The following is a 22,213-nucleotide window of genomic DNA, read 5'->3' as shown; positions in this document are numbered from 1 at the left end:
TGTTTTAAGGACAAGGTGGCGGAGGAGGGGCTCTGGGCTGTGTGATCAGCTTGTAGACATTCTTCTGTTTGGTTGGTGGTGGGCTCATCGGGAGTCAACATCATCAGCCTTCTGCTTCCAGCTGGTCTGGGGTCGACATGCTTGTGGGCAGCACACAGTTTACGTCTTCCACCTGGTAGGGGTTTCAGCATCTGCAGAACAGCTCAAGGGATATGACTCAATTTGTGTACTGTCCTTTTGGAGGAATAAAGGTCCTTGACTTGGTTTAATGGCTAAATTAATATTATTTTGTCCTGCTTGGCTATTTTCCTTTCTTTCTGCATTTTCTCACTTCTCTGATTAAATTCACCGTTGGAATTCAGGGAAGGCCCAGGAGGCTAAAGTTTTCCTACAGACAAGAGGCAGGTGGGGAATACGGTGGAGGCGAGGTGGTCTGTTCCGGGAAGACCCATGGGGTTCTGCCTGGTTACACAGTTATGTGGTCTGTACGTGAGCCAGACAAATAGAGCATTAGATAGGCGTGGAAGAAGTCCCCTTAAAACGGGGTCCTTGAGGCCAGCACTGAAGACCTAGAGTTTGCATATTTATCTTTTCTTCTCTCATCACAGAGCTGGATGTTGACATGCTTGAGAGGCTGCAGCCATTGTTTCTGTAGGAGGAAGCTTCACACAAACCTTGAGGCTCATCAAAACATGCACATCCTTCAGACAGCTGTGTTAAAGGCTTCTTGAAGTGACAGTTACACCAGTCACCTCCAGGGACTTAGAACTGAGGGTCGCTTTAGAAGGCATTTGGTCATCTACTTCAACTGCTCATGTGACAGATGTAGGAACTGCCCAGTGCAGAGACTTCACAGGAATCAGGACTCCTGCCTTCTCACGGGGTGTTTTCCCCACCGTGCGTTCTGTCTGGATTATAATCTTATGCTTAGGGTTTGGAGTGAGCTATAGTTTTTTGTGAATCAATATTAGGAGTGACTACTTTCCCTTTGCTAAGAGCTCCGCCCCTCATGAGGGTGAGTCCTGGCAGCCATGCTTCTGCGCAGCAACCCTGCTCCGTGAAGACTAGATTAGTTGGAATCGTTCACTTCTCAGTCTGAGAATGTGGCCTGAGTCCTGGAGTTGGGAACTGAGTCATGTAAGCTGCCCCATCTCTAGAAGGAAGGTCTTTAAATCCCCTGACTGAGGTCCTACAAGCCCTCTTGCTCTAGTTCTTGGATTTCATCCTTCCGTTAAAAATCCCCTTGTTTCATTGATACTAACTCAGATTGGTTTTGTGTTATTTGCAACCATGGAAGTCTTAACCAAGAAAATCTTAGAAGCTGAGGACAGAGCACATTAGTGATCTTCAGATGTGAGTGTCAGATTTAGAGGCGATGGTGCTTTTGATGTAGGCGATTACACCGTCACCATTTTGGTTATGGCATTGAATCGTGAGCGCTTATATGACGTCTTCGCCTGCCTGGAACCATGAAGAGACTGAGCAGTCCTGGGAGGGCTTTGTCCTCAAAAAGATGTATTTTCTTTCATGTTCCGTTAAGAGTCTTGACTTGTGTATTAATAATACTTACATAAGACAGTGCGGAGAAACGCCTGGGCTGAGCATTCCAGAGGGCAAATTCATTCCAGAAGCAACCTCAGGTTCTTTACCTGTAACGTGTCAATAAAAATACCTTCATCATAATATGAAGAAGAGTTAATTACATTAAGTGAAATAAAGTAAGATAACGTGTGGATGTTAAGAGAGGCAGACTTTGGTTCAAATCCTACTCCACCTCTCGTTAGCCGTGTGAGCTTGGCAGGTCACTCAACTTCCCAAGCTGGAGCGGCCTCATCTAAAAGTGGGCTAAGAATAAACACTTCACAGGATTATTTTAAAAGCTTTTGACTCATGATAGGAACTTGACAAAGGTTAGTGCTCCTCCCCTGCCTTTTATGCCTTTTCCGCCTTCTCTGTTTGCCGTGGGTGGGTCGCAGAGTCACAGTTTTGCCACATGATTATTACAGCTGGGTAGTTGGAGTTTATAAACTGAGATGACAATTTGAGAATGGGAAGGACTCAGCCCAACCCACCTGAAACACAATCTCTCAGAGAACCAGGCAGGTGCACAGAAAGCCTTTTGTATGGCTGTTAAGATGAAGGGCAACCCGTGTGTGTGTGCGTGTGTGTGTGTACTGATCTCCTGAAACTCACTTTTGTCATTTGATACCTGAAAACTCACTGTGTATTTCTGGGTGTGTCTCTGAGCGGAGGGTACTTAGGAAGGGTGGAAGCATGACAGTGGGCCCTCCTAATCTTTGGTTCTGTCCTTAATGGCACTGCAGAAATGTGCTGGGGGTCATCCTAGGCCCGAGGGTCACACATGACCGATAGGTAGGGCTTTTGTTGTGATTTCTGCTTGCACCAGGTGGGTATCCTTGACTATAAGATCAGGAAACAGCTGTGACTTCCAGGCACGTCAGCAAACGCAGGTGTCATAGGTATGGTGTATTGGAAAGGAATTGTGGTACAAAGAATACAGGGATTGTAGTAGACAGATCTGGGTGAATCCCAACTTCAGCACTTAACAGTTAAATGATTTTGAATCTTTCTGAGGCCCAAGTTAATCCTCTCAATTAAAGTTGGGATAATAATATCTAGAAATAAATGACATAAAATAAATGTCATGTATGTGGAAGTGCCTGAGTTTTAACAAAATAGCCATAAAATGACACAAACATGTAATTTTGAAGACTATTTAAAAGTCTACATTAATTAAAATAAACCAATTCCTAGATCTTGAAGTTCTCTTGAGATTTCACGTATCTTTATCTCAGGTCAAAATGGATGGTGACAGGGCCCACGAGCTGGGCCAGTTCCCGGCCCCTGTCTCCAGGCATCACAGGCAGCAGAGAGACAATCACCAGTGGACTGTCCTGACCGTGTGGCCTCTGTGCCAAGACATACGGGCACTTGGCTGGGTGTCACTGACGTCAACCACCCAATTTCTCACGTTAATGAATTACAGCGGCTTTATTGCTTCTCTTCTTTACAGTAGAGCGGTGTCCTTGTTGGTCATCTCTTCAAGTTTTAATCATGGTATTGAAAATTGATTACAAAAGATCAACTTTCTAGAAACTCATTAATTATAAATAGTTTTGATACCTATGTTGAAACTTACCCTTCAATTAATAATACCAGGTTGATGTTTCTTAGATTTTTTTTCAGTATCAATTACATACTCACAAATGTCACTAGGTCTCATACACACACACACACAATGTTTAAATATTTATGTCCTAGAAACAGACAAGATGACATAGAAAAGCCAGAATGTTTAAGGTAGGCTCCCCGCAGCTGCTTTAAATGGAATCATCTCCTCTTGGCTCTTTAAAGCACCTGAACATGACTGTTTTTCCATTTTCTTCTCTAGATTCTCATTGGTGTCCTGCTAGGTAGTCAATGAGGCTCGATTCAGCAAATACCAGGATTCAGCTGGCAAAGGGGCCATCCTGCTAAGTGTAAGCCAAAAAACTTATCTGGGGAGTGTTCAGGAAGCAGATGTCCCAGTTTAGAGCCTGGAGTCTGGGTAGCAGCAGAGCTGAGCTGTTAGTGCTTTGGCTGGGCGCTGAACATGAGGGCGGGCCCACCCATACAGAGGTCTCTTGGTCATTTCAGACTCGCTCATCTGAGGAACTGTTTGGTGCAGGGAGCCAGAATAAAAGCCCAAGACAGGGTCCTTGCCCTCTGAGATGGAAGAATATGAAACAAAATGTCACTGACCAGAGCCTTGTCCAACTTTGGGAGAGGTTTGACCTTTGCTGTGAAAGAGCCATGGAAGATGGTGCAAATGCTGGCTCTGAAGGCCCAGGCTTGGATCTTGGGGTGGGCGTGGGTGGTGAGCTGGGGCGAACATCGCCTAGCCTCCTGTGCTGTCAGCCAGCACCAGTCAGCCTGGATTTCTTACCATGCTCAGAGCCCCAGGTTACAGGAAGGCAGTTTTTGCAGAACTACAGCTCAGCCGATTAGGCAGTTCCAAGAAATGAGTGCACAGGCTCGTGGTCAGCATGTCTTTGTTGGAGCGATCCCAAAATATTTAGCAATGTATTTATCACCATTGGGTGCAAGAAGCTAGACTACGCTCATCTGGATAGGTTCAGGTCTCTGAGATGATACCACTGGCATTTCAGGGGTGAAGAGCTGAGCTGGCCTGCACCCAGATCCCCCTGGGGCCTTATTAACCAAGTGAGCCCAGGCTCTGTCCTGTCAGGGGATCCTGCGCCCCGACTAGACTAGACACGGGTCTGCTCCAGGCCCCAGCCCCCAGCTGAGCCTGTGTCCTCCAGGATCTGGAAGCGCCTCGGTGGACTTGGGGCCTCAAGGCTTTCATGCTTTCACAGCCAGCAACCCTTGCTGCCCTGGGTTTGGGCTAGAAAAATTCCAATAAACAGTCCAGGAGCAGTCAGGCATGACTTTCCCAGCAGCCTCTCTTCCCAGGAGACGGTCTCTGTCCGAGCCAGCTCCAGGCTTTGCAAGGTCCTGGGCAGCAGCAGGTTACTGGAGGATTACCAAAGGATTAGGGGCCTTGCTGAGTGAGCATGCACGGGGTGCTTTCTGCCAGAGTGACTTTTCTGAAACAGATCTGATCACGCCACCCCTCTATGGCACATGTCTCCTGCAGCCGTATTTAGAAAAGTGTCACCCAACCCTACTCTGCATCAAACTCACCCAGCAGAGGGAGTGGTTATTAAAATGCAGATTCCTGGGTCCACTCCCTGCTGAATATGAGCTTCTCTGTGGAGGGTTCAGGAACCACAGTTAAAACACCCCCCCACCCCCACCCCAACTGATTCTTATGTGCACTCAAGTTGGAGAACCAAAGCACACTACAGGGAAGAGTCCAACTGCTGAGCCTCGTGCACAGGCCCACCAGCATGTGGTCCTGCCTGCATCTATCTTCTCGTCCCTCCTGGGAGCACTTACCTGCCCTGCACCTGCGCTTCCAGCCAGACTGACGCACCTCACAGAATCAGGGTCTCCCTCTCGCCTCCAAGATGCTCCCACTGCTTAGAACACCCTCCCTCCCATCCCCCCTTCCTTTCCCATTGTTAGCCTTTTATTCTTAGTAATTAGCTCAGTTATTTTCTCTTCTGGATTAGACGTGCCTCAAACCTCATAGTGGTACTTACACTGAATCATAACCATTTGGTACTTGTCCTTCTCTCCGTTGGACTATGAGCTCCATGAGATGGGACTGTGTCTTGCCCTGGTTCCCAGTGTGTGCTGTGTTCCCTGGCCCTCAGTAGAGGCTCAGCAGCAGCTGGGAATAAATCAGGTTTTCAAGTTAGAGGCACCAGAGCTTTGCGTCTACTTGGGTTGAGTCCATTTTCTTAACAAAACCCAAATATTGGTGGTGGTGGTTTTTAAAAAAATTCTGGTCTCTCCAAGGCAACAATGGGATTAATAAAGAAGTAATAAACCCAAACTATGCGATTAGCCAGGTATAGTTTACTGGAGATTCTTTAGCATTAGATATGCAACAAATTTCAAATGGAAGTATGATTGCGGTGTGGCCCCGTCCCAACTGTGCAAAATCACACTCGGGGGCTGGAGTTAGGTGGCAGGGCGTTGGCTGGGTGGGCTACAACTGGGAGCTGAGGAACCCAGGGGTTGAAACTAAGATAGGGATTCAGGACCTCCAAGGAGATTGGAGTCAGAGGTCTGTGTCAGCACCGGCAGGGTCAGTGTTCCCGAGACTGAGTAACCTTACCACGTCCTGAAGGCAGCAGTTTGCAGAGCCACGAACAACACCATCAGCAAGGGTCAGGAGCTGGATGAAAACTGGGCTGAGAACAGTGAAGAGTTTGGAAAAGGCGGGCGAGCACTGCTCTCCAGGAGCCCTGGGGACAGCACGGCAGGCCTTTGTGATGGGGTTTTATGACAAAGGCCTCATTTTGGGTGGTCAGCTGAAGGTAGCTGTGGGCCCTGAGTGCATGTTCGCGGGAATATGACACCTAGGGGAGGGCGGTCGGGAACCTCTGACAAAATTCTTACCAGCCTCCCCGCTCTCTCTCCCTTTAAAAATAAACCTCAGATATTTATTTCTCACTGATCTGGGGTCTGGAAGTCTGAGATCGGCGTGCCAGCAAAGCAGAACTCTGGGAGGGGTCTTCCTCTGGGCCGCAGACTGCAGACTTCTCACTGTATCCTCCTGTGGCCAGGAGCAGAGACAGGAAGCAAGCTTTCTTGTTCCCTCTCTGGCTCTGGCACTGTCCACAGCTTCTGTGGTTTTAGAAAACGCCACAGTCCCTCTTCCTGCTCTGGCCAACCACAGATGGCGGCTTTCTTCACTGATTGCGCCCTGCTCCCCCCACCGCCATGAAGTGAGATCGTGAGTTTGCAGGTCTGAAACTTTAGTAACTTCAGTCACACTCCGAAGGCTGTGAACCATTTTCCTTCACAGGCATCTCTGGTAGAAGATGCGGGTCCCTTAACACCCGCTGCACACTTTTTCTTTTCAACCTTGGCCTCCCTAGATTACCTGAGCCTCTTCCCGGAGCCCCAGGGGCCGTCAGCACTGGAGTGTTTATTCCAAATGCCTCTCCACTCATGCTTCTTCAGCTTTCTTCAGTTCTCTTGTCTTTTTATTTCCAGTTTGGCCAGTATCTGCCATTCTTTTCACCTCATCAAAGGTTGAATTAAACAATGTTTGTTCATCAGATTTCCCATGGAAACATACTGTTGGGGAGTCTTACAGAGGCGAATTGTTTCTGTGTCCCCCAGCCTCTGTCCTGGGCCCTGGCGCTCCCTGCTCGGCCGTGTGCACGACCTCCATGTGGGGGTATGGCCACCCTCCCTCAGTCCCACTGCACACAGTGTCACCAGCACTTCAGCCCCTTCTCCATCCAGCCCTGCTCTTTTAATCCCAAGGTCTGTTTCTCCTAGTGCTTTAAGCACTGCAACGCTCTTAGGTGGTTAATGTAGAAACACTGTGCTTTTGAGTAGAGGGTCTGACAAGTATACACACGCAATTTTTGGCATTTGCTTGATGCTGCTCTGTTTCTCTAGTGCTCATTTTAATTAAAAGGGAGGGAGGTGTGAGCATGGCTGTGGAGACAGGACTGGGGCTGTTCAAAACTTGAGCCTGATCCCGGCTCTGACATTGAGTCTCCCTCTGACCTTGGGCAGGTTCCTTAAATTTTTTTTTTCTTTAATTCTTCTGTTCTCTCATGTCCATTCTCACACATGTCTCATTTTCTTTCTTCTTTTATTATTTTTTGTTTTAAAATTTATTTTATTATTATTTTTAATGGAGGTACTGGGGATTGAACCCAGGACCTCGTGAATACTAAGCACATACTCTTCCACTGAGCTAATCCCTCCCCACAAGTTCCTTAAATTTTAAATGAAGACTCTAATGAAGAGTCCAGGCTGTTTCTTGGGGACATGCTAAATATTGTCAAAAGTGTTAATTATCGAAAATATCTTCTCATCCTTGGCAAATTCCAAGTTTCTTTTTGCCAGGTCCAGGATCAGATACCCTAGTTCCCCTTGGCTAGGGCACCGTCAGATAGCTGGCCCAGACATTCATTAATTGTAGCTATTAAAAAAAACAAAAGCCCAAACTCCTGAGCAAATTCAAGTAGAATGTGGTTATGAAAGCCAACGCCTGTTGCCAAAGAAAGATGTGTGCGCGCGCGCGCGCACGCATACATGTGCACACGAGTTCGTATGCATGTGCGTGTGTGTATATTCCTGCTCCAGACCGTGTGCTGTGTTATGCAACATCTAATCCTTGATCCCTGGGTATTATCCAGTGAGCAGCCGGATCTGGGGCCTAAACGTGCCTTGGGAGCTGTTTTAGCCTTGCTGGGAACTAGATGACTATAGAGTTCCCACCCTGCTTGATAAGCAGCGTCTTCCCCGGTTCATCTGACACAGCCCAGCTGCTCTGCAGGGCCAGCAAGCTCACTTACTGTGTCTCTAGAGGAAGTGTTGTGAACGGTCCGTGAGGAGCCACCGCTGAGCTCGTGGCAGCCCATCCCAGGCCTGCAGGAAGGGCTCTGGGTGCTTGTCAGGACATCCATTCTTCTATACAGGGCTTTACAGGGTTCCTCTGTTGAGGAACTTTAACATCCTAAGCAGCTCTGAGTTTTTTTTTGGAGGAACTGTGTGTATTACTCCCCGTGAAGCCAGGCTCCATTTTGGGGCTGGCCAAGGGCCTGATGCTGCCTGGGCACAGGCCCTAGGGGACTGTCACTGGATTACACTTGTCTAACAGGCTGTTGGGCAAGTTTGGATACATTTAGTCAAACCACCTGTGAACTCACTGTTCCAAATAGCTTAACCGGCTGCATGGTCAGGTGCCAAGGCACCAGCATTAACGATCTGCCAGACGTCCAGGGCCCACACCAAACTGCTGACCCAGAGGAAGGCTCTCCCAGGGGGCAGATTCCTCTCCCCGGTTCTGTTGCCTATGTTAGTCTGGCCTCGTGTATAACCTGTGCCAGGCTTTCCTCTGAGAAGGGCACAGGGTGCAGCGGGAATATGGTGGGTTCAGTCCTGATCCCTTTTTGCTGCTTTCTCATAATTCAACTGTGTAATTTCTGGTCAGTGACTTTCAGGTTTCAAATCATTTCTAAGTGTTCAGTTTCTACACAACTTCATCACCCCTTAAGAATTAAAAACAACTACATTCTCTGTTCAGCTATTAATACTGGGATTCATATTTACTTTTGTAAGCATGTCTCTGTTTTTAGTTTTGTTGTGAGTTTTCTTTTGCTTATGCATTTTATTTCTGTTTGTGGATAAGAAATGTAAGAGTGGAATGTTAAATTTCAGTGTAGTTGTGTAATGTCACAAAAAGTTTAAAATTAAACTTTTTGAGGGCAGTGACCTGTGAAGCCACCCCAGGAGCCGGAGCTGTTGTAGCCCCTTCTCTTCCACTTCCTGTTGCAAAAAAAAAGGCATTTGTACCATTAAAAAAAAGGAATTTAAAAACTAAAAAGTGGATTGGCTAACAACAACCAAAAAAAAAAAAAAAAAACAAAACCAAATCAGGAACAAGACAAGGATGCCCACTCTCACCGCTTTTATTCAACATAGTTTTGGAAGTTCTAGCCACAGCAATCAGAAAAGGGAAAGGAAACAAAAGGAATCTAAGTTGGAAAGGAAGATGTAAAACTGTCACTGTTTCCAGATGACATGATACTATACATAGAAAATCCTAAAGGCACCATCAGAAAACTCCTAGAGCTCATCAATGAATGCAGTAAAGTTGCGGGACACAAAGTTAACATACAGAAGTCTGTTGCATTTCTATACACTAACAATGAAATATCAGAAAGAGAAATTAAGGGAACAATCCCATTTACCATTGCAGCAAAAAGAATACAATACCTAGGAATAAACCTACCTAAGGAGGCAAAGACCTGTGCTCTGAAAACTGTGAGACACTGATGAAAGAAATTGAAGACGACACAAACAGATGGAAAGAGATACTGTGTTCTTGGACTGGAAGACTCAGTATTCGTAAAATGGCCATTCTACCCAAGGCAACATACAGATTCAATGCAATCCCTATCAAATTACCAACGGCATTTTTCACAGAACTAGAGCAAAAAAATGCTTAATTTGTATGGAAATACAAAAGACCCCAAATAGCCAAAATAGTCTTGAGAAAGAAGAACAGGGCTGGAGGAACCATGCTCCCTGACTTCAGACTATACTACAAATCTATAATAATCAAAACAGTATGGCACGGGCACAAAAACAGACACATAGATCAAAGGAACAGGACAGAAAGCCCAGAAATAAACCTGTGCACGTATGATCAACTAATCTATGACAAAGGAGGCAAGAATATACAATGGAGAAAAACTCTCTCCAATAAGTGGTGCCGGGAAACTGGGCAGCTACAGGTAAAAGAGTGAAATTAGAATATTCTCTAATACAATGTACAAAAATAAACTCAAAATGGATTAAAGATCTAAATGTAAGATTGAATACTATAAAACTCCTAGAGGAAAACATAGGCAGGACACTCTGTGACTAAAGTCGCAGCAATATTTTTTTTTGATTCATCTCCTAGAGTAATGGAAACAAAAGCAAAAATAAACAAATGGGATCTGATTAAACTTAAAAGCTTTTGTATAGCAAAGGAAACCATAAACAAAATGAAAACTGACATATGGAATGGTAGAAAATATTTGCAAATGATGCTACTGACAAGGGATTAATTTCCAAAATATACAAACAGCTCATATACCTTAACATCAAAAACACAACCTAATCAAAAAATGGGCAGAAGACGTCTCTCCAAAGAAGACATACAGATGGCCGACAAGCACATGAAAAGATACTCAACACTACTAATTATTAGAGAAATCCAAATCAAAACTACAGTGAGGTAACACCTCATACTAGTCAGAATGGCTGTCATCAAAAAGTCTACAAATAAATGCTGGATAGAGCGTAGAGAAAAGGAAACCTTCTTACACTGCTGGAGGGAATGCAAATGGGCCCAGTCACTATAGAGAACAGTATGGCAGATCCTTAAAAAACTAAAGATAGAGTTACCATATGATTCAGCAGTCCCACTCCTGGGCATATGTCTGGAAAAGACAAAAATGCTAATTTGAAAAGATACATGCACCCCGATGTTCATAGCCGTACTATTTACAATAGCCAAGACATGGAAGCAACCTAAACGTCCATCGACAGGTGACTGGATAGAGAAGTTGTGAGGTGAAATACTACTTAGCCATTAAAAAACCTGCAATATAATGCCATCTGAAGCAACACGGGTGCACCTGGAGACTGTCATACTAAGTGATGTCAGACAGAGTAAGACAAATACCGTATGATATCATTTACATGTGGAATCTAAAAAGATTACACAGATAAACTTATTTACAGAACAGAAATAGACTCACAGACATAGAAAACAAACATAAGGTTACCAAAGAGGAAAGGGTGGGGAACACACACCTCTGGGCCTGAGGTCAGGCTGAGAAAGCCGAGCGTGTGTCATGGTGAGCTTTGGGAAAGGCTCTGAGGAGAGTACCTTTCGGGGGTTCTCATACCACAATACGTCTCAATTCTTATAGTAGTAACTGAAGCTAAGAAACTGCTACATAATGACCTCCACGGTGACCTAGGTCCAAGTTCAACTTCAACGTCTTGGTTTCCTTGGAGCCCCATGGTGGTGGCGCAGGCCCAGCGGCTAAGTGGCTCACCTCTCTTTTCACCGCTGTTCTGTTTTCCCAAGGGGCATCATGTGCCATGTGTAGACTCGAGCCTGTGATCCAGGACCACCTATGACCCAGCAAAGAGGTCCGCCAGGCCCTAGAGGCGGGCGTTAGGCCAGTTTGGGCAGGGAACTCCAGAGTTCCGGGTCTGGTGGGCATGTCTGCTCAGACACGGGAGTGGAGTGACCAGAGGACCAGAGAGGGGCCGGCAGGCCAGCCAAGTACTTCAGTCCTCCTGGGGCTTGGCTTCCTTTCGCACTAAAACAGCGCAAAACTGAGCAATTCTGTAAGGGCTTTGTTTTCGAACACTGAGAAATTTCCTAGCTCTACAAGCCCAGGGGCGTATGAATCTGAAACTTCTAGTGCCTGTGCATTCCCCACCTTGACAGCCACCGCAGATGAAATGTGGTGGCACTTCTGCCCTGTGGACACCAGGAGTCAGGAACTGTTCACTTCAGAGCAGCTGCTGAGGCGCTGAGGGCCCACACCGAGGAAACCAAGCCCCGAGCTCGGTCCAGTGGGCTGAGTCCTGGTGCCTGAAACAGCTGCCTCAGGAAGGGCGTGCTGCCCTCTTTCCAGGGGAAAACTCTTCCTTTCTCGCAGGCCCCTCGGGGCTCTGGTGCAGAACTTTCTCCTCACTGGCCCAGGCGCAGAGACCCAGGCTACCCCAGAGGCCCTTTCTCCCAAGCCCAGCGCTTTGCTGACCTGTTTCCTGCCCCACTTTCCTCTTTTTTCCTGAAGAAAGCTACAGTAGCAGGAACAAATGAAGCTCTCTATGAGCTTTTAACTCAAAGTAAAAGAGCTTCTCTTTTGATTGCAGCTGTTCTGACGTCTCGAGTTCACCAAAAAAGAATGGAAGCTTAGAAAATCTGGCAAGTCATATTCCTTGGAACGGCTCCCGAGTGGTCTTGTTTTCTGATCTCTCTCTCCATTGTCTCCTCCTCTTCTTTGTAAATCTCCCTTATTAAACCAGATTGGGAGATTTTTCGATAGATTAACATGTTCTCAGGAGATTCGGGTCAAGTTTCCAACTTGAATATTCCTCAAACGGGAGTGTGGGCATGCCTTCTCCTTCTCGAGTTTCCCCTGCTTGGTTCGCGGCTGGCATTTTTAAAGCCTAGCGTCCCCGTGGTTCTGCCTGCCCTTTGCTGCTGTCTTCAGCCATTTGGAGGCATCATTTTTTGGACCTACTTCTTTTCTGTATTTTGTTTTTCTTGCTGGGTTTTTAAAGTGTTCAGTTCAGCAAGTGTTTGTTGAGTGTTTTCTGTATGTCAGGAGCTGGGGAAAATGATGAAGAAGACACCCTGCTGTTGGAGAGCTCAGGTGCAGTAAAGTCACACGGCTAACCTGAGCCTTCCTCCCCGAGGGAGGGCAAGATCTTACCTACACCTGACTCTTCGTAGTCCACAACCCACCACGAATGACAGCTTGCCCCCTCCCTGCGCAGTCTTCTTCCCTGTGACATCGTGGTATCAATTTACAGAACCAGCCGGAAAGCAGCAGGGCGGTGTAAGCACCTGGTGATCAGGGTGATCGCAGCACACGCCTGGGCTCTGCCAAACTCCAGCCTAACCTTCTTCAAATAAATTATCGGGAGATTTGTAAAAAGTCAAAACCAAATCAAGCTCTAAGTCTTCTAAAGTAGTTTTGTAACCTCTATAGGCAGTTATTTGCCAAGAATCCATTGTGTGCAAAGCGGGAGCCAGTAGCAGTACAGGATTTAAAGTCACGTCGCCACCTGCCCTCTGTCTGCCTCTGGAGGAGCACAGGGCTCTCCTTGCCCAGGGAGCAGGTCACCACTTTGTGTTCACTTTCTTCTGTCCCCTTCTCGGTAAAGTGACTGGGTCTCAGCGTCTTTCTCTTTCCTCCCTCCCTCCTCCCCCCCCCCACCCCGCCCCGGACTCTGGAGTACGCCCATGGTAGAACGTGCGTTGGGCAGAACTGTTCTAGAACATGCTTGAACTAGGAAGCCCATCTGGGTCACGGAGGGAAGACTGCCTTGGCAAGGAAGTCCATTTGCTCTTCTCGTCCATAAATCATTTGGAACGATTTGGTTTAAAACTCTTATTTTCTGATTCTTGGTGTGCTTTCCTGTGAACAATTGGGTGTCCTGTGAACCACTGCCTCTAACGTCACTGCAGAAGATGTACACGTCAGCACTGTGGAAGTGGCTTACCCTGTGCGACTGAGGCCTCGACATCTTTAAACAGTTACAAAGACATGTTGGGTCCCCCATCCAACCAAAGAGCCACTTCTACCGTCCTTGCCTCTTTGTCTCCTGTCTTAAACATTTTAAAAATCTTTGAGATAGGCACTCAGACAAGCTGGGCAAACAGATGTGAAACCTAGATGTAAACCATACCTGGCTGACAGTGGATAATGTTTACATGCACTGCCAGTTGGGTGTTCTCTCCAAACCCCCATGAAGCCGACTTGATGCGCAATATCAACTCGTCCATTCACTTCCCCGCAGTGTTGCAGAGTCTTGCTGTGACTGGCACTCCCACGGCAGTCACTCTCACAGGAGCTCCCACGATCATGGGAAGCCCTACAGGCACAAAGACTGTCTAAACTACACGAGAGGGTGCACGGGGAGATGAGTCAATTCTGACAGCTTGTGATAAGTATGTTTGCATTTTATTTCCTCCTTAAGAATAAAACACTCACACACACACACACACAGAGGAAAGCAGATCCACCTGAAATGAGGGCGGCACGGGGCCACGGCCACCAGCAGCCTGAGCTGGGGTTTTTATTCGTGTGGTCCGCAAGGAAAGGGTTCTGTGCTCATCTGGCTGGGTCGGTTCCACCACCAGGTGTTCCAGGGGAGCGAGTCACTTCTGGTTTTCTTCTGAAAGAGCCCTATTTGGAGTTCACTGTATGCAGCCCAGGTGTTTGTGTCTGCTGCCGGGGGATTATTTCTGCTGGCAGATCCGATCAGATGACCGTGTGGCAAAGGCTCCTGCCCTTCCAGCTGCCCAGAGTTCCCGTCCAGCTTCAGTTGGATGAGCAGTGCAGGAGGAGGTCAGGTGCACCCTTCTCATTTCAGTTTTCTGAAGAGGTGGTGCGATGGCTGTTAGATTTTAAGTCAAACAGCTGTCAGTCAGTCTCTGAAGGAAGCGGAGCTCCGGGCACTGTGATTCTGCTGGATCGCCCGAGCTCAGGGGTTAAGCTTGTTTCCTTGTCTGTGAAGAGGCTGCACCAGGTGGCCCCGCAGGTCCCTCTGACTCTACGACGCAGAAGTGCTAACGGGGGCATGAGCCCCCACGCGCGTGCTCGCGGGCATTGCAGAGGGACGCGGCACATCCTGCACTGTTCCCAATGGCTGTTATGGTGCCTTTCAATTTTTTTCCCCAAGATATTTACTGAGCTTTTGTCTTAAAAGCCAAGAAATCATCATTTAGGTCATCCTTGAGATGCAGAATTCCCTTTGTCCACCTCCTACAGAGGAAAATTGTTTAAAGTGGGATAATGTGAACAAGAATATAATGACTGTTTGTTTCATGACATTTATTTATGTACAATGCTGTGCAGAAGGAATTTTGCAAGCCTTTATGAAGGCAGTATGTTGCAGAGTCCGAGTTAAATTTGAATCACGAATTTATTATAGAAAGACACCAATTTAGGTCTAGGAAATGCTTTTGCTACCCAATTACGTATTATGAGTTATAAAAGGGATTTCTAACTGCAAGTGACTTTCAAAGAATAATTTTCTACGGGTGTAAACAGCAAATACAAGATATATAATTGAGAAAGAGTGGCTGCAAAACCTCAGCAGAACTGCCTTTCCCCAGACAGGTGCCTTTCCTTAGGCATTTCTGGGCGAAGCCAGCCTTGCCGAGTAGCATTAGGTCTCCATTAGCCAAGAGAAAGGGGAAAATTCATCACACGCGCTGCCTTGGAAAGGAGTGTTTCAACCATCACCTCACTTGGCTTTTCTGAGAACGTTATGGGAAATCAGGCTTTGCATGTCTATTCTTGCTGGGAAAATGCTGTGGTTTTCTCTGACTCACTCTCAGGTGAGTCCGGAGAGAACGGCTCAGTTAATCTGACCCTTCAACGTCCCAGGCTTAATCCGAGGCACCTGGGTCCTGGCGCCTCCTCCACCACTTTATCCAGCTCTCTCACTCCTTCTCTCTTGCTGGGGAACTGGGTGAGTGTGCTCCTTACCAGGGCCTCAGGCACCCATCCTGAATTATCACAGCTTGTGACAGACCTTCTAGTGTTTCTTCCTTCATCATCTTGATATTTTTATAAAGAACAAACAGCCCTCTCCCTAACCAGACAACTGTCCTTGATCTAACCAAATGCGTCCACCATTGACAGGAGTGCCAGTTAATTTCCTTCCTCTGAAACTCAAGCCTACAAGCAGACATGTATGTCAAGTACCCCGACAACCAGAGCATTTTAATATTCTCTCCTATCTTCCCTCCTTATTTCCAAAATCCAAGTTTTTTTCTTCCACTATAAGCAAAAAACATGTGGGAAAGTTCTTTTCAAAAATGCCCTCCCATACCATCTAAAGGTTTCCTGATTATCAAAGGAACCCACACAAGTACCGATGGAAAAGCCCTTCAGCACAGAAGGGGTGAGGCGTGGGGAGGTGTGGGGCCCGGGGATGGGTGGGGCTCTCTGCAAGAGGCAAGTCTGGGCTCAGAGGACAGGCTGGGTCCCTGAGCTGAGGATCTGCCTCAAGCAGTGGACTGGGAAGGGGTGGCAGGGGTACCTTGGATTGTCGTCTGGCTCCCGCAGCTCGAGGGTGCAAAGGGAGGTCGTGAATTTCAGTCTGCTGTTTAGCAAAGTTCACAAATACCTGGAGGCAAGAAAAGGACAAGAGTAGGTAGACGTTTCCAGAAAAGGGCACCCTCCACCCACCCACTTTGTTTCCTGTTTTCCTCAGTTAAGGTACAGCCCTGCTGAGCAGCTCACATCCTGCCTGGGGCTCGGGGCTTTTCCTCCCAGTTGTGAACTAAGCCGAGCGCCTGCCTGCAGAAGGATTCGCATGTAAGCAGGCGTGGCAGATTCTCAGGAGCGGTGTCCCCCTCAACCTCTAAAGGAGTAACAAAAAAAGTCCCAGCCCCCCAAAGCAGGAGTCGATCTCTTTTCCGTTCTTCCCTCAGTGTGCGGTGTGGCTGACCCCTGTCCTGCCTCCACCCACTTACACTAACCAGAGGGTGCCGGGCAGCCCGCTCCTCAAAGGGCGAGCGGAGACGTGCCCCTTCCCGCTGCTTTACTTTAAGGACGTTTATTTAAAAAACAAACAAGTGAAAAATTAAAGCCCAGTAAATCCCAGAAACAACTCCAATGTCCCTACGGATGAACGGATACACAAAACGTGATAAATACATACAGCTGAATATTATTCAGCCTTAGGAAGGAAGGGTGTGCTGACACATGCTCCCGCACGGAAGAACCTTGGGGACATTAAGTTAATGGAAATAAGCTGGACACAAGAGGACACGTACTGGATGACACACCTGTATGAGGTACGGGGAGGAGTCAACAGACAGTGGAACAGTGGTTACCAGTGGCTGGGGGAGTGGTTATGGGGAGCTATTGTTTGATGGACACAGAGTTTCAGTTTGGGAAGAGGAAAAATTTCTGGAGATGGGAGAGGGATGATGGTTGCACAGCAATGTGAATATACTTAATGCCACTGAAGTGTAATGCCACTTAAAAAAGTTACACACGTATTTTGTCACAAGAAAAAAGTGATCACATGGAAAAACCTGACACATGGCACACATATTGATCAAAAATCACTGAATTGTACACTTTAAATGGGTGCATTCTAATGTATTTAAATTAAACATCTGTAAGGTTGATTTGAAAAGAAGATGGTCCCCTTTGGCCACCACCACAAACCAGGGGAAATACTGAAATATTGTTCCTGACATTCTGAGTTTTGCCCTAACAGACAGAGTGACTAGAGTGTTGGCCCTTGGGCACGTCCTGCCTCGCGGTCTGTGGATTCCTGCCGGGCGCCGGGCCTTTGCACGCCCCGCTCTGCGCGCTCTGCACGGGGCGCCCTGGCCGCCTTGCCTGGTCCAGCGTGGTCTGCGTGACCGAGTACTCCTCGATGAGCAGGCTGTCCTTGTGGGAGACAAGCAGCCGGAAGATCCTGGCCAGGGAGGAGGAGGAGACCTGGAACTGCAGCATGTTGTAGTGCCGCTCCCTCTGCACGCTGCCGGGGAAGCTGCCCTGGAAGAACCGCTCCACGGGGCCCAGGTCGGGGAGCACGTCGTCCTTCGGGCACTTGACCTTCATTGTGACGATGTAGCCGTCTCCAAACCTGGGGGCGCACGCGGCGGCGTGCGACAGGCCTGTTAGCAGGAGGGTCTCAGGCAAGCCCCAGATGAGGAGCAGACTCATCAGAAATATTGGGGGTGAAAGGCCCAAACTACAGACCTTGTGCGCATGTTCAAAACTAGGATTTAAAAAAAGCCGCGATGGCTCCTGGGAAAGTGGTGTGATGCTAGTTTTTAGGGGAGTAAATGTCTGTGTGGTGACGTGGGGCACCAGCCCTGCGTCCCAGCTTTCTCTGTCCACCTCCCGGAGGCATGGGTGCTCCCTGCCCCCTGCCCTCTAACCTGCTTGCTGAAGTCAAAGGGGGCTGAGCCCTGTGCAGAGACCACAGGCTGCCCGGGACGGCGTGTGGGGCTAGTGCCTACTCAGAGGGGAAGACTGCCTGGCCCTGAAGGAACTGGCTGGGGGAGCAAAGGCTTGGAAAGGCGGCACTTCCCCAGGGAAGCTTCCAGAACAAACAGGGCGGCGGGACCAGGGCCTCTGCCAGTCCCCTCCTCCTTCTCCAGGTCGCCTGCACATGGATGGAGAGCGGTCCACCAGCACGCGAGGCATGGCCAGTCAGCCTCCCCGCACGCTCAGACAGGGTGTACTCACTGCAGCGCTGCCCCGTGACCCCGGGGTGTTCTCCCCTCAACAAAATGCCTTTGCCTTTCAGCCCCAGGAAACTGTCCGCCACACGGGAACACTCCTTCCCTCCCGCTCTCCCCTGGGGACATGCAGAGTGAGCGGGGAAAGGAGTAGGCACACCCGTGTCTCCAGCAGGTGGACGCTGGGAGTGGCTGACATGGGCCTGGTGACCGCACACGCTCAGGGCCCCTAGGTATCTGTGCGGTGTCTGAGCTGTGGTTGCTCAGAAAGTCATGGGTCAAATGCCCAAATGGAGCTAGTTCACTAGACCTTTCTCTCAATCATCTGTCTGCATACTGTGTGCTGTGCAAGACGGCCCCCTGGGGACATGGAGATGAGGCGGTTACGTGCTCTTCCTCTCACCACCTGGCACCGTGGCTTTTCTGTTCTGGGCTCTCGGAAAGTGTTTGATAAGTACATGAGGGCTGACTCTAAGTCCACCCTTCCTAGTTTGTAAAGCATATCAGACTGCAAGGGAGCACGGCAGCTTATCAAAGTCTTACCATAAGCGGCGGTCTGCTTCAGTACACACTGTCATTAATAACGCACTATTCACAGCAGTGTACAGTGCACAGGGGCAGGATAACCCTGCTGGAGATGACTGGCTGGCATTGCTGGTTTATCATATAGCACACGGCCTCAAACTCAAAAGCATACGGCGTGCCAGAAAGGAACCCTCATTACTCAGGCTGTTTGGCCTCCGGATCATTCCTATGTTGGTTGCAGAATTATTAAATTCTTATTAAATAGGTCATAAGTTCTGGATCTGATGGGATCTGGATAGTGAGGCAGTGGTGGTGACCCTCCTTCATCCCAGCTGGGCTCTGCATTTGCCCCGATGAGAAGCCCCAGTGGGAGAGTCGGTGAGCCTTCAAACACAGGCAGTTAGCCTAGAAGAGAGGAGTGTCACTGCACAGCAGCTTTCTCCATCTGCTGCTGCAGAATGAGGCCCAGACACCACCTGCCTCTGTCCGTGGGATGAGGGGGCAGCAGGACCCCCCACATGTCAGCAGAGAGCACATGGCCTGGTTGACTACCCTCCTCTCCCCAGCAGGTAACAGGAAACCTCCCACCAAGTCCTTACTTGTACTTGAGGTGCTGAATGGTGCCCAGACACTGAAAGGCGCCCTTCACCATGATGGCCAGCCGGGTGCACAGGGCTTCGCACTCTTCCATGCTGGGGGCAGGGGAGAGCAGGTGAGGACCGGATTCCATGGCCTGCCTGCTCCACCCCGGCCCCTGGGGACCTCTTGCCTGTGGGAAGTGAGGACCACGGCTCTCCCTTCTCTGATGATGCTCATGATGGTGTTCCACAGCATGCGGCGTGCCTGGGGGTCCATGCCTGTGGTGGGCTCGTCCTGTGTTGGGGCACAGAGGACAGGGACCCGGGCTGGGTGCCAGTCTCTCCTGGTTCCTGCACCCTCCTTGGCTTACTCCCTCTGAGCAGCTCTGCTCTCTGGCAGACAGTTCACAAAGTCACTCCCCCATGGGCAAGACCCGGGGAAGCCCGCACAGGGTGTGGAGGCAGGAGCGAACCAGGAGAGTGAAGAAACCTCAGGCACACCTCTAGACTGGCTTCAGCCCATGGGTGGGGTAAGGCTGATTAATGCAATGAGGGAATTATCTTAAAAAAAGAGAAAAGAATTCAATACATATGTTTGAAAGGAGGCAGGAAGAGAGCTCAGGTGACTTTTCAGGGTCCCTCCAAGTCCTGCAACCTATGCCTTCATAAACCCCAGACTTCATGGGCATGGGGGCCTCGGTTCTGGTCCAACTCTGGCGAGAACCACATGAACATCTGCTCCAGTCCAATCAGGGTCCTCAACAGGCCTCCTCAGGCAATGGTAACTTCTGACCAGACACGGACATTCTGCAGAGGGGCTGAACTTCCCTGCTGCGAGCCTGCAGCCCCACAAGAACTCAGAGCGAGAATGTGTTGTGATTCTAGTCCCACCCAAGAGCTGTGAACAAAACTCTGAGCTGATCAGCTCAAAATGAGCAGTATAGGGAACAGCCCGGACAAAAGCAGACCGCTGGACTCCCCAGATCTGCTGACCCAACCACGGAGATGCAGCACCTGGCACTTGCAAGCCCCTGGGTGGTCCCGGTGGCCCTCACCAGCAGCACAAGTGGCGGGCAGCCTATCAGCGCAATGGCCGTGGAGAGTTTCCGCTTATTGCCTCCGCTGTAGGTGCCGGCCAGGCGGTCCGCGTAGAGGGACAGGCCCAGGCTCTGAATACTCCAGTCTGTCACCTAGGGAAACGAAAGAAACTTCATCTGGGGGGAGAAAACCAAGCAAACACCCAAACCTCCACCAGTTCAAACTCTTGGGCTCCCAGGAGGACAGACCCCGCTGGGCTGAAACAGAACCGCCTGCTGCCGCGTGGGGCGGCTCGTGGCCTCCAAGGGCGAGACGTCTCCTTTCCCCTCTGGGCCTTAGATCCCAGTGTGGTTTGGTTAGCTCCGTACCCCTCAGGCGCATCCCCCTGAGAAATGGCCTTTCGCCTTACAAAAGCAGGAGAATGCTTCTCGCCCAGTGTCCTGCGACTAGGAGTGGGAGAGGAAGAGTCTTAGCGTCTGTATGAGAAGATGGTGGGTCCCAGCCCTGTTGACTCCACCCCTCATCAGGGTCACACTGTAGTCTTGTGCACACCTCTAATGTACACTGACAGAGTGCCCACCACGAGCCGGGCACGGTGCTGAACACTGGGGAATAATGGTGAACACAGCCACTGCTGCTGTACCAGCAGATCGGGGGACAGTGACAGACAGTTAGACACAGAATAACGACAGACTGTAACAGCGCTCAAAGAGAACCCCGAACTAAACCATGACAGAGAGCACCCTGTGCGGGCACATGTGTTTGTGCGCACGCACGTGCTCCGAAGCAAAAGAGGGAAGTTTCTGGAGACAAGCCACCATGCGCCTGCCTTCTGCGCTTGTGCCTCCACCTGGAATGTTCTTCCCCTAGACACCCACACGGCTCACGCAGCTCTTCACTCAGAGGCCACCCTGCCTAAAAGTGCAGACCCCACCCCAACAATTCTTTCCTGCTTTATTTCCTCCCCAAGGACTTTTTACTCTCAAATGTACTGTATATCATTTTTATCTTTTTATTGTCTGTCCCTCCCACTAGAATTTAAGCTCCCTTTCTCACCCTTTATTTAGAATACTTTCCAACCGACAGAATCGTGTAAGAACAAGAACAGTACAAAGACAGTTCTCTATTTTTCTCTCTCCTTCTCTACACACACACACAGTTTTTTCAGACCCATTCGAGGGCAGGCTATACATGATGGCCCTTCACTCCTAAGTCCTTCAGTGTCTGTTTCCTGAGAACAGGGACCCTGTCTCCCACAAGCACAGCATGGTTGTCACTGGCAGTAAAGCTAGCGTTGCTGCAGGGTTCTCTCGTGGAGCTCACCGCCTTCTGCAGCCTGCTTCTGTCCAACCGCCCAGGGGTGCCCTTCACAGCGCCATTTTCCCTCCAGCACAAGCTGCGGTCTGGTGTCCATCACTCAGCCACACTGTGTCCACTCAGCTTCCTGGGATCAGGAACCCCTCCCTACCCTTTCTCTGCCATTCTGTCTTTTATGATCTTGATAATTTTGAAGAATATGACCCCTATATATTTCTTAATAGAATGTTCCTGTAGAGCTTGTCCAATGTTCCCTCACAAGGTTCAGGCTGTGTGTCCCAATCAGAATATTACCAGATGAAGCTGTGTCCTTCTCAGGGGGTCACGTCCGAGCATGTGCCCCTCAGAGCTGGTGGTAATTTCGGTCCCTCAGCTGAGGTGCTGTCTGACTCCTCCCCTGTTCCCCCCACAGCCCGTCAGCAGTCTGCGGGAGACACTTTCACGCCATACAAATATCTTGCTTTTCATACAAAATCTTCCCAGGACTGAAGACACACAGTCAAATTCTGCTGCCTCAGTTATTTGCGTTAGTTCTTTCCTCCCGTCTGTCTGACGGTTACATTCGTTTGAAATAAAAGTCGGATTACCTTGCTTTGTTTGCTTTCCGTGTCAGGATTTTCTGTCTTCACTTCTA

At 49.0% G+C, this 22,213-nt stretch overlaps 1 protein-coding gene and 2 long non-coding RNA genes across 8 annotated transcripts in view; 1 reads left to right on the top strand and 2 right to left on the bottom strand.

Annotated features, from left to right (window-relative positions):
* The window catches only part of LOC140698305 (uncharacterized), a 45,439-nt gene that overhangs the window by 21,764 nt on the left and 1,462 nt on the right, over nt 1-22,213 (top strand). The window lies entirely within an intron of this gene.
* On the bottom strand, nt 1,570-6,645 carry LOC140698304 (uncharacterized). Its single transcript, XR_012076019.1, has 3 exons — nt 5,750-6,645; nt 5,169-5,299; nt 1,570-1,649 (listed from the first exon to the last, which is right to left on the bottom strand). It is a non-coding gene; the product is annotated as an uncharacterized lncRNA (long non-coding RNA).
* The window catches only part of ABCA4 (ATP binding cassette subfamily A member 4), a 140,641-nt gene continuing 132,271 nt past the window's right edge, over nt 13,844-22,213 (bottom strand). For all 6 annotated transcript variants that reach the window (XM_072968177.1, XM_072968183.1, XM_072968176.1 and 3 more), the window contains 6 exons: nt 20,280-20,414; nt 19,416-19,519; nt 19,246-19,338; nt 17,271-17,520; nt 15,955-16,041; nt 13,844-14,669 (listed from right to left, as the gene is read on the bottom strand). In XM_072968177.1, the coding sequence (XP_072824278.1) occupies nt 14,634-14,669; nt 15,955-16,041; nt 17,271-17,520; nt 19,246-19,338; nt 19,416-19,519; nt 20,280-20,414 (705 nt within the window). In that variant the 3' untranslated portion in view covers nt 13,844-14,633. The remainder of the gene's footprint in view (nt 14,670-15,954; nt 16,042-17,270; nt 17,521-19,245; nt 19,339-19,415; nt 19,520-20,279; nt 20,415-22,213) is intronic.

Source organism: Vicugna pacos, chromosome 9, assembly GCF_048564905.1.
Source record: "Vicugna pacos chromosome 9, VicPac4, whole genome shotgun sequence".
NCBI lineage: Eukaryota > Metazoa > Chordata > Mammalia > Artiodactyla > Camelidae > Vicugna > Vicugna pacos.
The sequence above is the reverse complement of the archived record's forward strand: the minus strand, read 5'-3'. Positions and strand labels throughout refer to the sequence as shown.